A 13,553-nucleotide genomic window follows, 5' to 3' on the forward strand; every position below is an offset into this window, starting at 1 on the left:
TGTGTGCAGGAAGAACTGTTCACAGGTTTACTGGAGGGGGAGATTCAAGGGAGGAAAGAGCAGAAGGGGCTGGAAGATGAGGTCATTTACAGAGGTCCTGTGGGAGGGGACCATTGGAGGATCATACCCAGATTTACATTTCAGATAGGTCACTTTCAGGGTGATGCCAAGGTGGATTTGAGGGAGGGCAAGGCTAAACATAACCAGGGGCTAATTTGCCAGCAGCCCAAGCTACTGAGTTTGAGGACAGCTTGAGTTCCTATGGTGGTAACAGAGATGGAAAGGGTCAGCACACTGGATAATGATTTGAGAGGGTAGGATGGTTGGGCCTTGGAAAATAATTGTGAGGGGTAGGAGAGAGAGGTAGAGCCTGAGATAGCTCCTCGACTGGCTTGAATGGCTAGGTGGATTATGGTACCCTTCACTCAGATCAGTGGTGCACGATGGAGGCAGGGTGGTGGAAGGATGAGGAAAAATTTAGTTTTAGAGTATTGGATTTCATATCCAGAGAGCATCTGGATGTAATCCTGAAGCTCTGGGGGACAGATGGAGACTAAAGATATGCAGTTAGCACATATATGGTAGTTAAACCATGAAAGTGATGGGAGAGACTTCTCTAATAGAAAAGTTAAGTGACAAGGAGTGGTCAGCCAAGGAGAAGGGAGATGGGCAACAGAATTGTCACAGGCATGGTCAGCAGTATCAAGTAAAGCAGAGAAGTACAGGATATGGGAGCTGAGGTTGGCCTTGATATGCAGAGTACAGAGGTCACCTTGGCCAGAGTGGCTTCAGCGCATGGGATAGGGGAAGTGAGGTGGCAGGGTGGACATAGAGATGATTAACCACAAATCCAACTCTCTTCTACAGTGGGATTTTTGGGGAGCGGCTCCCCCTTCGTTATTATCTTTCAGCTGGAATGCTACTCAGTGGCCTTTTCACTTCCCTCTTTGGCCTGGGATATTTCTGGAACATCCACATGCTTTGGTACTTTGTGCTAATCCAGGTATGAGTCCCTTCCGCCTGGCACTTGAGCCTTTGTTCTCATTGTATAAGGGACCCTCGTGGCTGCTCATCATCCCCAGTCATCCCCAGGTCATAGCAGATAGGAACTAGAGGGCTTTTTCTACCACCTTGTACAGGGTCCCACTTCCCACCCTCAGTAGCCATTCATCATTGTCTCAGTAAGACTGCCTTGAACACTTGAGGTCACTTTAGTTGCATGAGAGGTTTGGTCTCGGCTCAAACGATCCTGAGCTAGAGAAGCTTGTGACATTGGGGTGTGTGTGGATGTGCACGAGGGAAGGGCAAAGTTTATAGTGTGGGGTGTGGAGGGCTCCTTGGCTGTGACATTGAACCTCCTCCACCCAGGGCAGTGGAGCAGAGAGCTGGCCCAGGCTTGTTCCCACCCTCCTTTCTCTCTCCCTGCAGATCTGCAATGGACTTGTCCAGACCACAGGCTGGCCCTCTGTGGTGGCCTGCGTTGGGAACTGGTTCGGGAAGGGAAAGTGAGTGTGATAAGGAAGGAGGAGTGGGAAGGATTCGGGAGGGCTAGGACTACTCGAGTGGTCACCTATGGCTACATTCACGGGGAACGATCAGAAAGTACTTCATTTGCTGAGTTTTAGATGCTGAAATGAAAATGTTTCCATGGCTAAAGAATTTTGCCTGTTTTCTCAATGATGAGGCGTTAACCCACAGAACAGGCAGCCTTAGCTGTACTTCTCTTAATAGATGAATTTCCATGTTGAATGAAGACAAAAAGAGGCCCACACAACTGTCTTTGTTTTCTTGAACTGGCTGTTGTGCAAAAACAAACAAAACAGGTTTCCTCTGAGCCAGGTTTCTTGGTGCTGCTGCCTTTTGAGCTATTAAATTCTTGGTTATAGGGACTGTCCTACACATAGTAGGGTATTAAGCAGCATCCTTGGTATCTCACCACGCGATGCTAGTAGCAAACCCCAGCTGTGACAATCAAAAATCTCCACGTTACCAGATATGGGGGGGAGGGGATCACCCCCAGTTGAGGACCACTGCTTTAGAGTGAGGTTGTAGGACAAAAGAGAAGCAAGAGTGGGAGCTCCACACCCTCTGTGTAATAAGAGCTCTCACCTGTGCTTTTCTTGGGAGCTGGCTAAAGGCAGAGGGACCCTTGGCAGTGCTGTCATCTGCTTGGTTCTGGCCAAGGCCTTCCCCTGCTTGTTGACTGTGCTTTGGGAGCTCTGAGTCTCAGTCTTAGGTATTCATAGAGGTTGGAGGCAGCCAGCCTTTTGAACTTGCTAGAGCAGTTATTCTTTCTACTTTTCTCCCCTTTCCTTCCCTCTCCTCTAGGCGGGGGCTCATCATGGGCATCTGGAATTCCCACACATCTGTGGGTAACATCCTGGGCTCCTTGATTGCTGGCATATGGGTGAACCACCAGTGGGGCCTGTCGTTTATCGTGCCTGGCATCATCACTGCTGCTATGGGCATCATCACCTTCCTCTTCCTCATCGAATGTGAGTGCACCCCTCCCTCCCAGGACTACACAAGGGAAAAGGCAGCTGGATACATGGGAAAGATTGTTGGTCATGGGGTTGGAGGACTAGCTGCATGACTGAGTCTCATTTTTCCATTTGTAAAGCAATAGTACTATCTACTCCCTAGGATTTCTGAAGGTTTAAGGGGGACAATGTAGTTAAAGTGCTTGCTCTTGTAGCAAGTGCTCTGCCAACGTGGCTTGGATCTGAGGGCTGTGGGAAGGGGCAGGTGGGGCTAAAAGGCCATGCTCGCAGTACCTACCTCATATGTTTGGTGCGGAGAGCTGCTTGTCTTCCCCGTTCTCTGACAGCCTTATGAGTTGGGCAAGGCCAAGTGTTACATCCATTTTGTAGTCCAACAGTTGGGAGTGATGGTTTCTAAGAAAGCCAGGCCTAAACATTTGGTCTCCTGAGCCCCAGGACCTGCTTCCTCATGCTGAGAGGCTACCTAGGAGGTGTTGGGCTGGCTCCCTGCACCAGCTTAGACTCAGTGTAAGGTGACTGGTTGATAAGCTACTCAGAGAGTTTTCTGCCCCCCTCCCCCCAGATCCAGAAGATGTGGACTGTACCCCTCCACAACACCATGTGAGTGTGAGCCCTCCCAATCCTGTCCTTGCCCTTCCACTCCATCACAGGGATTGGACCAAGGGAGGGCTAGAGGTTGGAGGAGGGTGTTTGGATCTCCTTTCACAGATCCAATGTTAGGCCCTTGGGTTGGCTTTTCCATAACTTTGTGGGTCTGGCAGAAGGTTAGTCTAGTCCAAGACAGAGACATACATCTCCTCTAGGCTGGGGGAGGTGATAAATGGCTATGCCCACAGTGAAGGCTCCTCTCCTCTGCTCAGGGTGAGCAAGACAAGGACCAGGACAATCCTGAGGATCCTGGAGACAGTCCCTATGGTAACAGGGAGAGCAGCGTGGATACTACAGCCAGCTGCTCCAAGGAGCCATGCCCTGAGCCTGCTGCGATCAGCTTCCTGGGGGCCCTCAAGATCCCGGTGAGAATTTTGTAGAACAGACTTTTCCATTGGATATCAGGAGATGGGATGCTGTGGGTGACAGCTGGTTTCCAGAATTTCTTTACAGATGTGTGGGGTAGCCTGCTTGGGGAGGGTTGAAAGGGAGACTTGACTTGACATAGTATCGGAGCAGCAGGCACATTACTTCTATTGGGATTGGATGTGTATTTGAGGTTGCTTTGTGTGGGGATAATGGAAAGTCCTGGTATGGTGCTGAGACACCCCATGGGGCCACCATTGAACCTAAGATCTCTTGGACCCTTTTTCATTGTGCCCTCTGTTGTATTCCCCAGGGTGTGATCGAGTTCTCTTTGTGTCTGCTCTTTGCCAAGTTGGTCAGCTACACTTTCCTCTATTGGCTGCCTCTCTATATCTTTAATGTAGGTAAGTCCAAGGGGAAGAAGAGCTGAGAGAAAGGGTCTCTGAGGATGACATGACCATTGTTGGTGGAAGAGGTTGCCATCAGGGAGCTCAGTGTGATTCCTGACACAGGCAGGTTTTGCTGAGCCTCTCCTAGGGCAGGAGATCTGTTTAGTTACTTAAGTAGAAAGCTGAGTACTATGCACTACCCCTCAACCCTGCCTCCACTCACCTGCCCTCCTTGGAGCTGAGAGTATAAAGCTCTGTTCTGTGATTTTCCCTGTCTCCTTCTCTAGCCTGAGTGCAGGCTGCTTGGCTCACATGTGGGTGGGGCTGGGGACACTAGAAAAGGTCTATTTTGACTACCTCCTCTGGCCGAGGGAAGACCCTGGAGAGCTCCCCTACTACAAGGACTAGTGGAGTGTGGTGTTGACCATGAACTCTTCTCCCAAGGGCCTCATGAAATTGATGCCTCTGTGCTTGTGTCTCTTGGGCTACACTGGGGGGAGCTGCCCCACCTCATGGGCTACTCACTCTTGCCCTTGCTCAAGAATGTACAGATGAGAAGAGATCACCTTTGAGGTCTAAAAAGGCTGTTTGATGTCTATCTGCTCTTAGTCCTTGTTTTCCCATAGGTGGGGAGACTCTACAAAGAAGCAGCCAGCTCTACTCTCCCAACCCCCAGAGCTCTATCTCTTACCCAGGACCTCACCCAGGGCTGTTCTACTCCCTCCCTGCTCTGCCACACATATGCTTGCTCAGAACAAGAGACTAGGGATTAGTCACGACCAGATCTATAGCTTGCCTACAGATCTATGTGACAGGCCCCTCTCTGTGATAAGTGGTAGAGTGCTGGGGTGATTTTGTAGACACTGTGACCCTTTGTTTTGTGGCTTTGGTGCTGAATTCAGAGTATGAGTCACCCTTGTGGGTGAGGCTGGACGTTAAACTTCTGGATGTTCCCTTTTCTAAACCTAGAACCAAGACCTATGAGCCAGGGTCCCCATCTTTCTGTTAGACTCCTCCTGGCTCTGAGCTTTAGCAAAGACCAAAGATATCTGGGAAGACCAGGCTCCTAGTGGGGTCTGCAGGAGCAAAGCAGGGAAAATGGCTGGTTGGGCAGTGATCATGTTCAGGGGAAAGATGGCCCCTGGCATGGAGCTCTCAGAGGACAGGTCCTGGGCTTGCAGAAGGGCTGTTCTGAAAGGTAAAGGTCATCATTCAGGAAAGAGGGCTGTACAGGACTGGAGCCCAGAAAGGGCATGATACAAACTGTTGCAGACTCACCCTGTGGGCCTCACCAATCACTGTGCCATGGGCCCTCAGTTCCTTCCTCTGGGAAGAAGGCAACCAGGCTGGGTCAGTGCACTGAAGGGAGTCTTCTGGCTGTGGCACTGGTGGTGTTTGCCCTGAGCCCTGGGTGTTTGACTAGGCATTTGTGTTTTCTACAGCTCACTTTGGTGCCAAGGAGGCTGGGGACCTGTCTACACTCTTCGATGTTGGTGGTATTGTAGGTGAGACCCTACAATGAGTACAGGCTGATTGGTAGGATGTCTATCCTGCTTCTCTATAGGAGAACAGAAAGAAAGAGCCGCAGGTCATGACCCAGCTCTCTGCAGAAAAGAAAGGTCTTCTGGTGTACTCCTGCTCAGCTGGTGGCCTTCCTATTTGTTTTCCTATAGCGATGGGTACGGGGTGGGGAGGTGCTACAGAGGAGGAAGGTCTTTCTGGATGCCAGTGCTGGGCAAGTGATGGTGACAGTGTGGTCCTTTCTGGGGGCAGCATGTGAGTGGGTGTGTTTTTCAGGTGGCATCATGGCAGGGCTCATCTCTGACTACACCAATGGCAGGGCCACCACTTGCTGCATCATGCTGATCTTGGCCGCCCCCATGGTGTGTATAACTTCGAGGCCAAAGTGTGTGTGTCTGTGAGCAGGTGCTGTGGGCCTTGAACCTCTGTGCCCATTTCTGTATTTATGCACATAGCTGTCTCTTTCTACACAGGCATGTACATCACTGTGCTCACATCGGGGGGAGGGCCAGTAAAGAATTAGGCCCCTGGAAAGAGACCAGGACTGAGGATTTTGGAAAGGGATTAGTGATTATTTTGGTGGAGAAGAAGGAGATGAGCTGCTAAATTTTTTGACCAAAAGAGGGAAAGAGATTGAGGTTAGATACAAGAGAAGACTTTTTAGAGAAATGGAAATAATAGATTACCATGGTTTAGACCTTCCATCCCTGGGAAACTTAAAGACCTGAGAAGTCTGGGTGTATGAGGCAGAAGGAATAAGGTGACAACTAAGGTTCCAGAGTAGGTAAGGGCTCAGAGGCTCCAGGCCAGCAAGGAGAAGCCAGCCTGTGACTCTGCCTCTTTCTCCTCCTCTTGCAGATGTTCCTGTACAATTACATTGGCCAGAATGGGATTACCAGCTCCATAGGTGAGAAGGTGGTGCAAATCCCACCAGGCCACCAAAAAGACTGTGCACTGAAGGCCCCTGAGGCTGGTGTAGGGACATGGGTTGGGGAGGGCTAGGTGGGCTGAGGCCTGGGAGGGTGTTGCTTGCTTTGGGCCTGGGGCTGTGTGTGGTCCCTCATCTCTAATACCATGGTCTCTGCTGCTGTCCCAGTGATGCTGATTGTCTGTGGGATGCTGGTCAATGGCCCTTATGCCCTCATCACCACAGCAGTTTCAGCTGACCTGGTAAGTGGGCCACCTAGGGGTGCCAGGGCTGCTCTGGCAGCTTGGTCATGGCCTCTGTCTCCAAGTTCATTTCCTCCTATCCCTCTTCCTCTCTCCTGTCCTATAGGGACAAGACCCTCAGAGTCCTTCAGAACCCACCATAGTCCCCTTTCCTCTCACCCCCAAGTCCCAGTCACCACCCTCCCTGAGAAAGCCCTCTCCTTGGTCCTGCTGCATGTTGCTGCTCAGCTCAGGCCTCCCTGCTCTGCTTTCTCTTCCCAGGGCACTCACAAGAGCCTGCAGGGCAATGCCAAGGCCCTTTCCACCGTCACAGCCATCATCGACGGCACTGGCTCCATAGGTCTGTGACTTCAGTTTTGACTCCTGGCAGCTGAACCTGAGTCTGTCCTGCCCTCAGGTGGACAGGGAAGGCATGAATCCCTATCTCATGAGGTTGTGCTCTGTACAGGTGCAGCTCTGGGGCCCCTGCTGGCTGGGCTTATTTCTCCTACAGGCTGGAACAACGTCTTCTATATGCTCATCTCTGCTGACATCCTGGCCTGCTTGGTAAGAGTTTTGGGGTACATAGGTGGATATTGGGGGATATCCTGTCTCTCCAAATTGGAACATGGAGACCAAAAGCCTTGGAGCACTGGGACAGTGGGAACAACTGCCCTTTGCTCAGAACAACTTTGCCTCCAAGGCTTGACCCTTGCCCAGTGAAACTGTGTGCTGAACCCCGTCTCTGCTGCCAGGGAGGTCTGTGCTGATGCTCATGGTGCACATCCTTCCCTCTGTGCCTTGAATTCCCATAGCTCCTTTGCCGGTTGGTGTACAAAGAAATCCTGGCCTGGAAGGCAGCCCTAGGCAGAAGCAGCGGGTGAGTCCTCTTGTGGGCAGAAGCCCTGCCTCTCCCCACCTTACTTCACTTGGGAATCCACCCAGTACTCAGTTATTCTACATCTAGTCTGAGGCTGGTCCAGCCCAGCCCTCAAGAATGCTGAGCCAGCCCTCCCTGATGTGCTGCATGGACCTCCATCCTGCCCCAGCCTTACTAACCTGTGTTCTGTTGTCCCCATGTGTCTCCGTAGCTCTAGTCTGGCCCTAACCCACCCGTGATAGTATTTTCCTCAAGTCCCATGACTTTTGTGAGTATTTTCTTCGAGTCTGTGACTATGCCATTAGAAAGTGAGCTGCATGCAAATCCTCTCCCCTCCAATGTGATCTTTTTTTCCAACTTTCTCTATTTTCTTGGGAGCAAGGTCCAGAGATTCAACCTGGGCAGAACACGGTGCTTAAGAAGTGTTTTCCGAGGGGTCTGAGATGCCACAGAGGTGGCAGCCTCTTCCTTGAGGGACAGAATTAGGGCTTTGGACATGCCCTTAGGACAGAGTGGACAGAAGTGGAAAATCATTTTCTGTCTAACTCAGGCTGAGCTGTAAGTGCCTCCTGAAGGTCAGAAACTGAGGTCATCTGGCCCCTCTGCCCTGGGGTGTGCAGAAAAGGTCAATTATGAATCAGAGCCTCTGAAACAAAATTCGAATCAAGTGTCGGTGGCTAGCTTGGTGTGCTGTCTGCCTGGTGTCCAATGGTGGTGGATGTGGAGGTGGCATGAATAGGTCAGTGATTGAGGCTGCCTGCTGGTGCTGGTGGTCAGGCAACTCTCCTGGGGCCTTTCTGGCTCTCCTTCTGAGCAGGAACCTCTTGTTAATCAGCAGCTGGTCAGAGCCTGGACCTGAGCTGTATGGTAAATGTGACAAAGAACCCCCTGGGTTCATGGTAACCTACAATGTGCCTGGGGAAGCATTTCCACTTTAGGAAGGTGTCATGAAGGAGAAAATTGAAAGCAGGAAGCAGTACTGTAAGCAGGAAGCATTCACAGTATTTGTCCTGCCTTGCCCTGCCCTGGAGGAGGGATGCAGGGAATCAGGCTGCATGATTTAGCTCCTTCCACCGGGATTCCTACAGCCAGGTCTGAGGGGAGATTGGGAAAGGAAGAAAAGAAGCAGAAATGGGAAAGAATGAGTATTTAGTATTTCTCTGTGCCTGGAAGGGAATCCAGTCTTAGATATCATAGCTTGCCTCTCAGCCACCTTGAGAGGTAGATATGCTCACTTAGAGGTGATAGGCCAGTTGTGACAGCACCTAACACTACACCCAGGTCTGTGAGTTTGTTTGCTTTTGTGGGAACTGGTGCCATCCCAAGATGGTCTTTCATGGAAGGCCTATAGAAGGTGTACAGTGATTTAGTGGAGTACAGAGTGTTGGGCTGGGAATCTGGTCTCCCTGGACAATCCTGGCCTCTCTGTTTGCTCACCTCTAAGACCTTCACGCCCCACTCTCCAGAGTCTCTGCATCCTTATACTTAAATTGGGTAAAAGGATGCTTCATAATAGCATTGACCTGAGGCTGAGGCAAAATACTATCTATGATGTTGCTTTGTAAAGCTGTCAAATGAAGCACAAACATTGTAAGTATTTTCACATTATTCTGTCTTGCTGGTTCCTGCCCAAGAGGTAAAAGGGAGCCCTAATTACAGGACCAGAGAGTTTATTAAGTTATAGCTCACTTTCTCTTTCACGTCACCTCTCCTCTTCATGCAGGTATAAAGAAATATGAGGACTTGATTAGAAGAGAAGCATGGAGGGTCCACACTGGGTCCCCAAAGCACTCCCCATGGGCAAGACAATGGAAATCTCCATTGACAGGTGAAGTAAAGCCTCCTGATCTAACACCAACGAGCCCAGCCCAGCCCAACCTATAGAGCTGCTAAGGATACAGAAGACTCCCCATGGGAAGGGACTGCCAAGCACCAAGAATGAGGAAATAAAAACATGAGGGCCTGAGCTCCAGGAGCTGTAAGCAGAAGGGATGGGGATCATGAGCAGAAGTAAAGGGTATGCTCAGACTCTTGCTTGTTCAGATTCTAAGACAGAAGGCAGAGGCTCTTTAGTGCCAAGGCCTGGAAAAGTTATGACTCTCCTTCCCATGTTAAATTCTCACTTCTGTAATCAGCCTGTGCCCATAAGGGGAGCATTTTATACTGTTTCAAAGGTGCCTGGCCTCTCTTTGTCCCTTTGTCCATGAAACAGTCTTCTCTGTGTATTTCCCTCAAGTTGGATCCTCTTCTTCCACACTTCCATTTGATCCTGTTCACAACTCCCTTAGCAACTTTGAAGCATTATTGCTGCTCTTCCAGGGCAAGATGAGGGTAGGGCAAAGGAGCTGCCTTGAGTACAGAATGTAAAGGGGCACTCATTCTTGGGCTCATGCATTTACTCCTTCAGAGAAAGGGCTGCCTCCCTTGCCTCACCCTGGTTCTTACCCTCTGAAGATGCCTCAGTGGACAATTACACTGAGGTCAGTGGTATGGAGATGAGGGGGGTGGGGCATGACTGAAAATACTAGTGTATTAAGCATTTGGAGAATGAAATGCCAGTGGTGCCTACTGCATGCCAGCTCTACTGTAGGAATGAAGTGGACAATGGACACAGAAGAAGGGCTTACACTCTAAGCACAGGTGTCATGGCAAGGAGACTATCAAGAAATGAGGGTGCTGCCAGGTTCAGTGGAGTAGCTGCTAACGTGCAGTTGCTTGGCGCCATCTGCAGTCCCCCACCTCCCATGTTCTGATGTGCGAGCTCCTTCCATCCAGAGTTCTGTTGTGACACACCAGATTGACTCTTGGCATTTCTGCCTGACCTCTACAGCTGTCCATCAGCACCAATACACATTTCCTTTGACAACTGTGCCTGTGCTCATTCTTGGTAGGGCCTGGCACAGCAGTAGTGAGCTGGGCTTATATGGGGTGTTGAAGTGGGTGTCCCAGGACCTCATGGTGGTTGTGCTAGGGCTAGTGACAACTGGCATTCCCAAAGGGCATGCTCCTCATGGAGCACACTTGGGAGTCTAGAGCCCCTAACGATATAATCATCGCATTTACTGGGATTTTGTGTGGGCCTCAGTGTTGAAACAAGTTGAACACTGCTCTGATAGCAGTAGGTAAGATTTATATGCCTGATGCTCACTTTGACTCTGAAAACAGCAGTCAGTCAGCAGCCTCTAAGTCCTCAGAACCCAGAGGTGCAGTAGTTATGTTGATGGCATTATGTTCAGCATTCACAAATGTTTCTCTCAAGACCAGAAAGATTTATCTGACATCACTTAAGAGGGGCTGGCTTAAGGCAAAGATGTTTTACTTCTATTTGCCACTAGATGGTGGTACAATTCCGTAGTAGCCCAGTGTGGCCAGTGTTGCTGTCCTACTCAAGGACTTCCAACTGTCCAGGAAGGTCAGGGTAGGAGGGATGGCTCTTTAGTGGTCTTCTCATCCCCAGCTTTACCTCTTACTAGCTTTCCATCTGTTTCCTCATGTCGAATGTGTTAATGACATTCCCTACCTTATAGGGTTGGTTTAAAGGGAGAAAAATAAGTATTAAACACTACTCCCTGTCCTTGTCTCCTTGGCAGGGGGGTAAGACAGGGAATATAAAAATGTTTATAAGCAATACAAAAAAAAATCATGGAGATAGTGACTCCAGTTGAGAGCTATGCCATTCATTCATTAATCCAGCCATGAAGAGAAAGGGCCTGGCAGGGTGGTGATCCCAAGGGGCACTGGGAGGAAGCAATGTGAACAGCTTATGAAGGAAGAATTCGTAGGATATGAATGATTAGTTTGATTTGGTAGTTACAGGAAGTGGAAAAGTGGGGAAGTTAACATGCATACTTGTTAAGTATTATTACATTAGGAGTGTTAGGGACTGTGGCTTGAAAGAGACCCATGTTCTCCTACCAGCAGCTAAGTATAGCACTAGAGGAATGCTTTTTAAAAGACTGTGGGGGCTCAGAGTCTGGCTTGAACTATAGGTGGGGGGTTGGGGAAAATACCAAAGGTTGAGGGATCCCCAGCCTTGAGATCTGCCCTTTTGTACTTGCCTTCCAGGTCTCACAACAACCCCCTCCCCACACCACCACCACCACCACCACCACACACACACACACACACACACACACACACACACACACACACACACACAGAGCTCTGGGCACTGACTGTTCACACACACACACACACACACACACACAGAAAGCTCTGGGCACTGACTGTTCACACACACACACACACACACAGAGCTCTGGGCACTGACTGTTCATACACACACACACACACACACACACACACACACAGAGAGAGAGAGAGAGCTCTGGGCACTGACTGTTCACTAGAGGGCCTGTACCTGCCTTCTCTCTGGGCCTCCACACACACACACACACACACACACACACACACACACACGGGGCTAATACAGGAACATTACGTTAATTAGTTATTCATTTAATTTAACTTCACATTTGGTCTCAATTAAGCTTAAAATGTTCTTCCTTATAGATGCTACAATAGCACTTGTAATTAAAAAGCAATAACTCTTTGCGTTCTCCTTTAGAGATCCATTGGGAGGTTGGGATGGTGTGTGAGGAGGGGTTTTGTGGGAGGAGAAAGAGGCAAGAAGAAATGGAAAGGAAAAGAAGCTCTTGATAGAGCTTATCGCTATAAGGATACCACTAATGCAGGTTGGAAGGAAAGAATTCAACACATGGGGGTCCATGGTGGGGGTGGTAATAGTTGTTGTATGGGTACCTGAGAAGTAGACAAAGCAAGAGAGCTTGCACATAAAGTTGTAGGGGTAGGGAGATGATGCATGGAGGGTAGAAGAAGGGTAGAAGATGGGGCCATATATTCTGTGGTAGATAAACTGTCTCCCTCCCCCAAAGATGTCCACATCTTAAATCTCAGAACAGTAAATATGTTACATTACATGGCAAATGCAGCTTTGGAGATGTGACAAAGGATACTGAGATGGGGATACTACCCTGGTTTGTCAGGTGAATCCAATGTAACCACAAGACTCCTTATAAATCATAGAGTAAGGCAGGAGTGTTAGAGGTTGGCAGATGCTACATTGCTAGCTTTGAAGAAAGAGAAAGGATCCACACACCAGGAAATGTGGGCAACTCTAGAAAGTGGAAAAAGCAAGGAAACAGATTATCCCCTAGAGTCTCATCCTTAGTCCCATGACTCATTTCTGATCCATTTCTTTCTTTTTTTTTTTTTGTGGTGCTGGGGATTGAACTCAGGGCTTTCCACTTGCTAGGCAAGTGCTCTATGACTTGAGTCATGACTCCAGTCCCTCATTTCTGAATTCTGACCTCCAGAACTATAAGATAATAAATTTGTATTGTTCTAATTCCTTTTAAGTTTGTGGTAATCTCTTACAGAAGCCATAGGAAATTAATAAACATATTCAGTGTAAAACTGGTATGTGATCAATTTAAAGACAGGGAAAAGCACAGGAAAACAAAACCCCCAGAGCTTAAAACAAGTGGAGAGGATGGCTGCATAGTACGTAGGTACAGCATCCTTTACATCCATCTTGAAAACTCCATCTGGTGACTGTTCCATTGTTTAGTATCTCTAAGTAAAGGAGAAGACACAGTCTGACAGAAACCTGCCAAAACCACAGGGTTGATCAATGTCCCAGATCTTATGCATCTTTTAACTGCTTTGCCCCAACTCATACCCAATTTCTAAGACTCTGGATTTTCAACAAGAATCAGCTGCTTCTCCTTGGTGTTTTTATTAAATGGATTTGTGTTGCCTGAACTTGGTCCTTTCCTTTTTTCATTTTATGGAGCAGCATGGTATAATATAAAAGAGTTAGGAGCTTAAACACTGAATCAAACTGCTTGACTTCAAATCCTGACTCCTATCTAGCCCTTCCTGAGTGATTGCATGCCAACTACCTCAGCAGTCTGTGCCTGTTCCCATCTGTGAAATGGGGATGCTAAGAAGACCTTCTTCATACAGCTGACATATGATGACATAAGTCAGTACTTACAATGCACTTACAAAAATGCCTGGCACATATTAAATAAAAGTTGTGATTTAAGATGTGAAGTACACTTATTTCCAAATTTG

General features: G+C 48.8%; 1 protein-coding gene across 3 annotated transcripts in view; it reads left to right on the forward strand.

Moving 5' to 3' along the window:
- Nucleotides 1-10,320, forward strand: part of Slc37a2 (solute carrier family 37 member 2) — a 26,412-nt gene extending 16,092 nt beyond the window's left edge. For all 3 annotated transcript variants that reach the window (XM_074066445.1, XM_074066446.1, XM_074066447.1), the window contains 15 exons: nt 868-1,003; nt 1,429-1,505; nt 2,329-2,495; nt 3,064-3,101; nt 3,362-3,514; nt 3,829-3,919; nt 5,347-5,409; nt 5,702-5,787; nt 6,284-6,332; nt 6,522-6,595; nt 6,857-6,935; nt 7,044-7,141; nt 7,390-7,454; nt 7,666-7,722; nt 9,178-10,320. In XM_074066445.1, the coding sequence (XP_073922546.1) occupies nt 868-1,003; nt 1,429-1,505; nt 2,329-2,495; nt 3,064-3,101; nt 3,362-3,514; nt 3,829-3,919; nt 5,347-5,409; nt 5,702-5,787; nt 6,284-6,332; nt 6,522-6,595; nt 6,857-6,935; nt 7,044-7,141; nt 7,390-7,454; nt 7,666-7,693 (1,204 nt within the window). In that variant the 3' untranslated portion in view covers nt 7,694-7,722; nt 9,178-10,320. The remainder of the gene's footprint in view (nt 1-867; nt 1,004-1,428; nt 1,506-2,328; nt 2,496-3,063; nt 3,102-3,361; nt 3,515-3,828; nt 3,920-5,346; nt 5,410-5,701; nt 5,788-6,283; nt 6,333-6,521; nt 6,596-6,856; nt 6,936-7,043; nt 7,142-7,389; nt 7,455-7,665; nt 7,723-9,177) is intronic.
- The last annotated feature ends 3,233 nt before the right edge of the window (nt 10,321-13,553 follow it).

Source organism: Castor canadensis, chromosome 2 (assembly GCF_047511655.1).
Source record: "Castor canadensis chromosome 2, mCasCan1.hap1v2, whole genome shotgun sequence".
Lineage (NCBI taxonomy): Eukaryota > Metazoa > Chordata > Mammalia > Rodentia > Castoridae > Castor > Castor canadensis.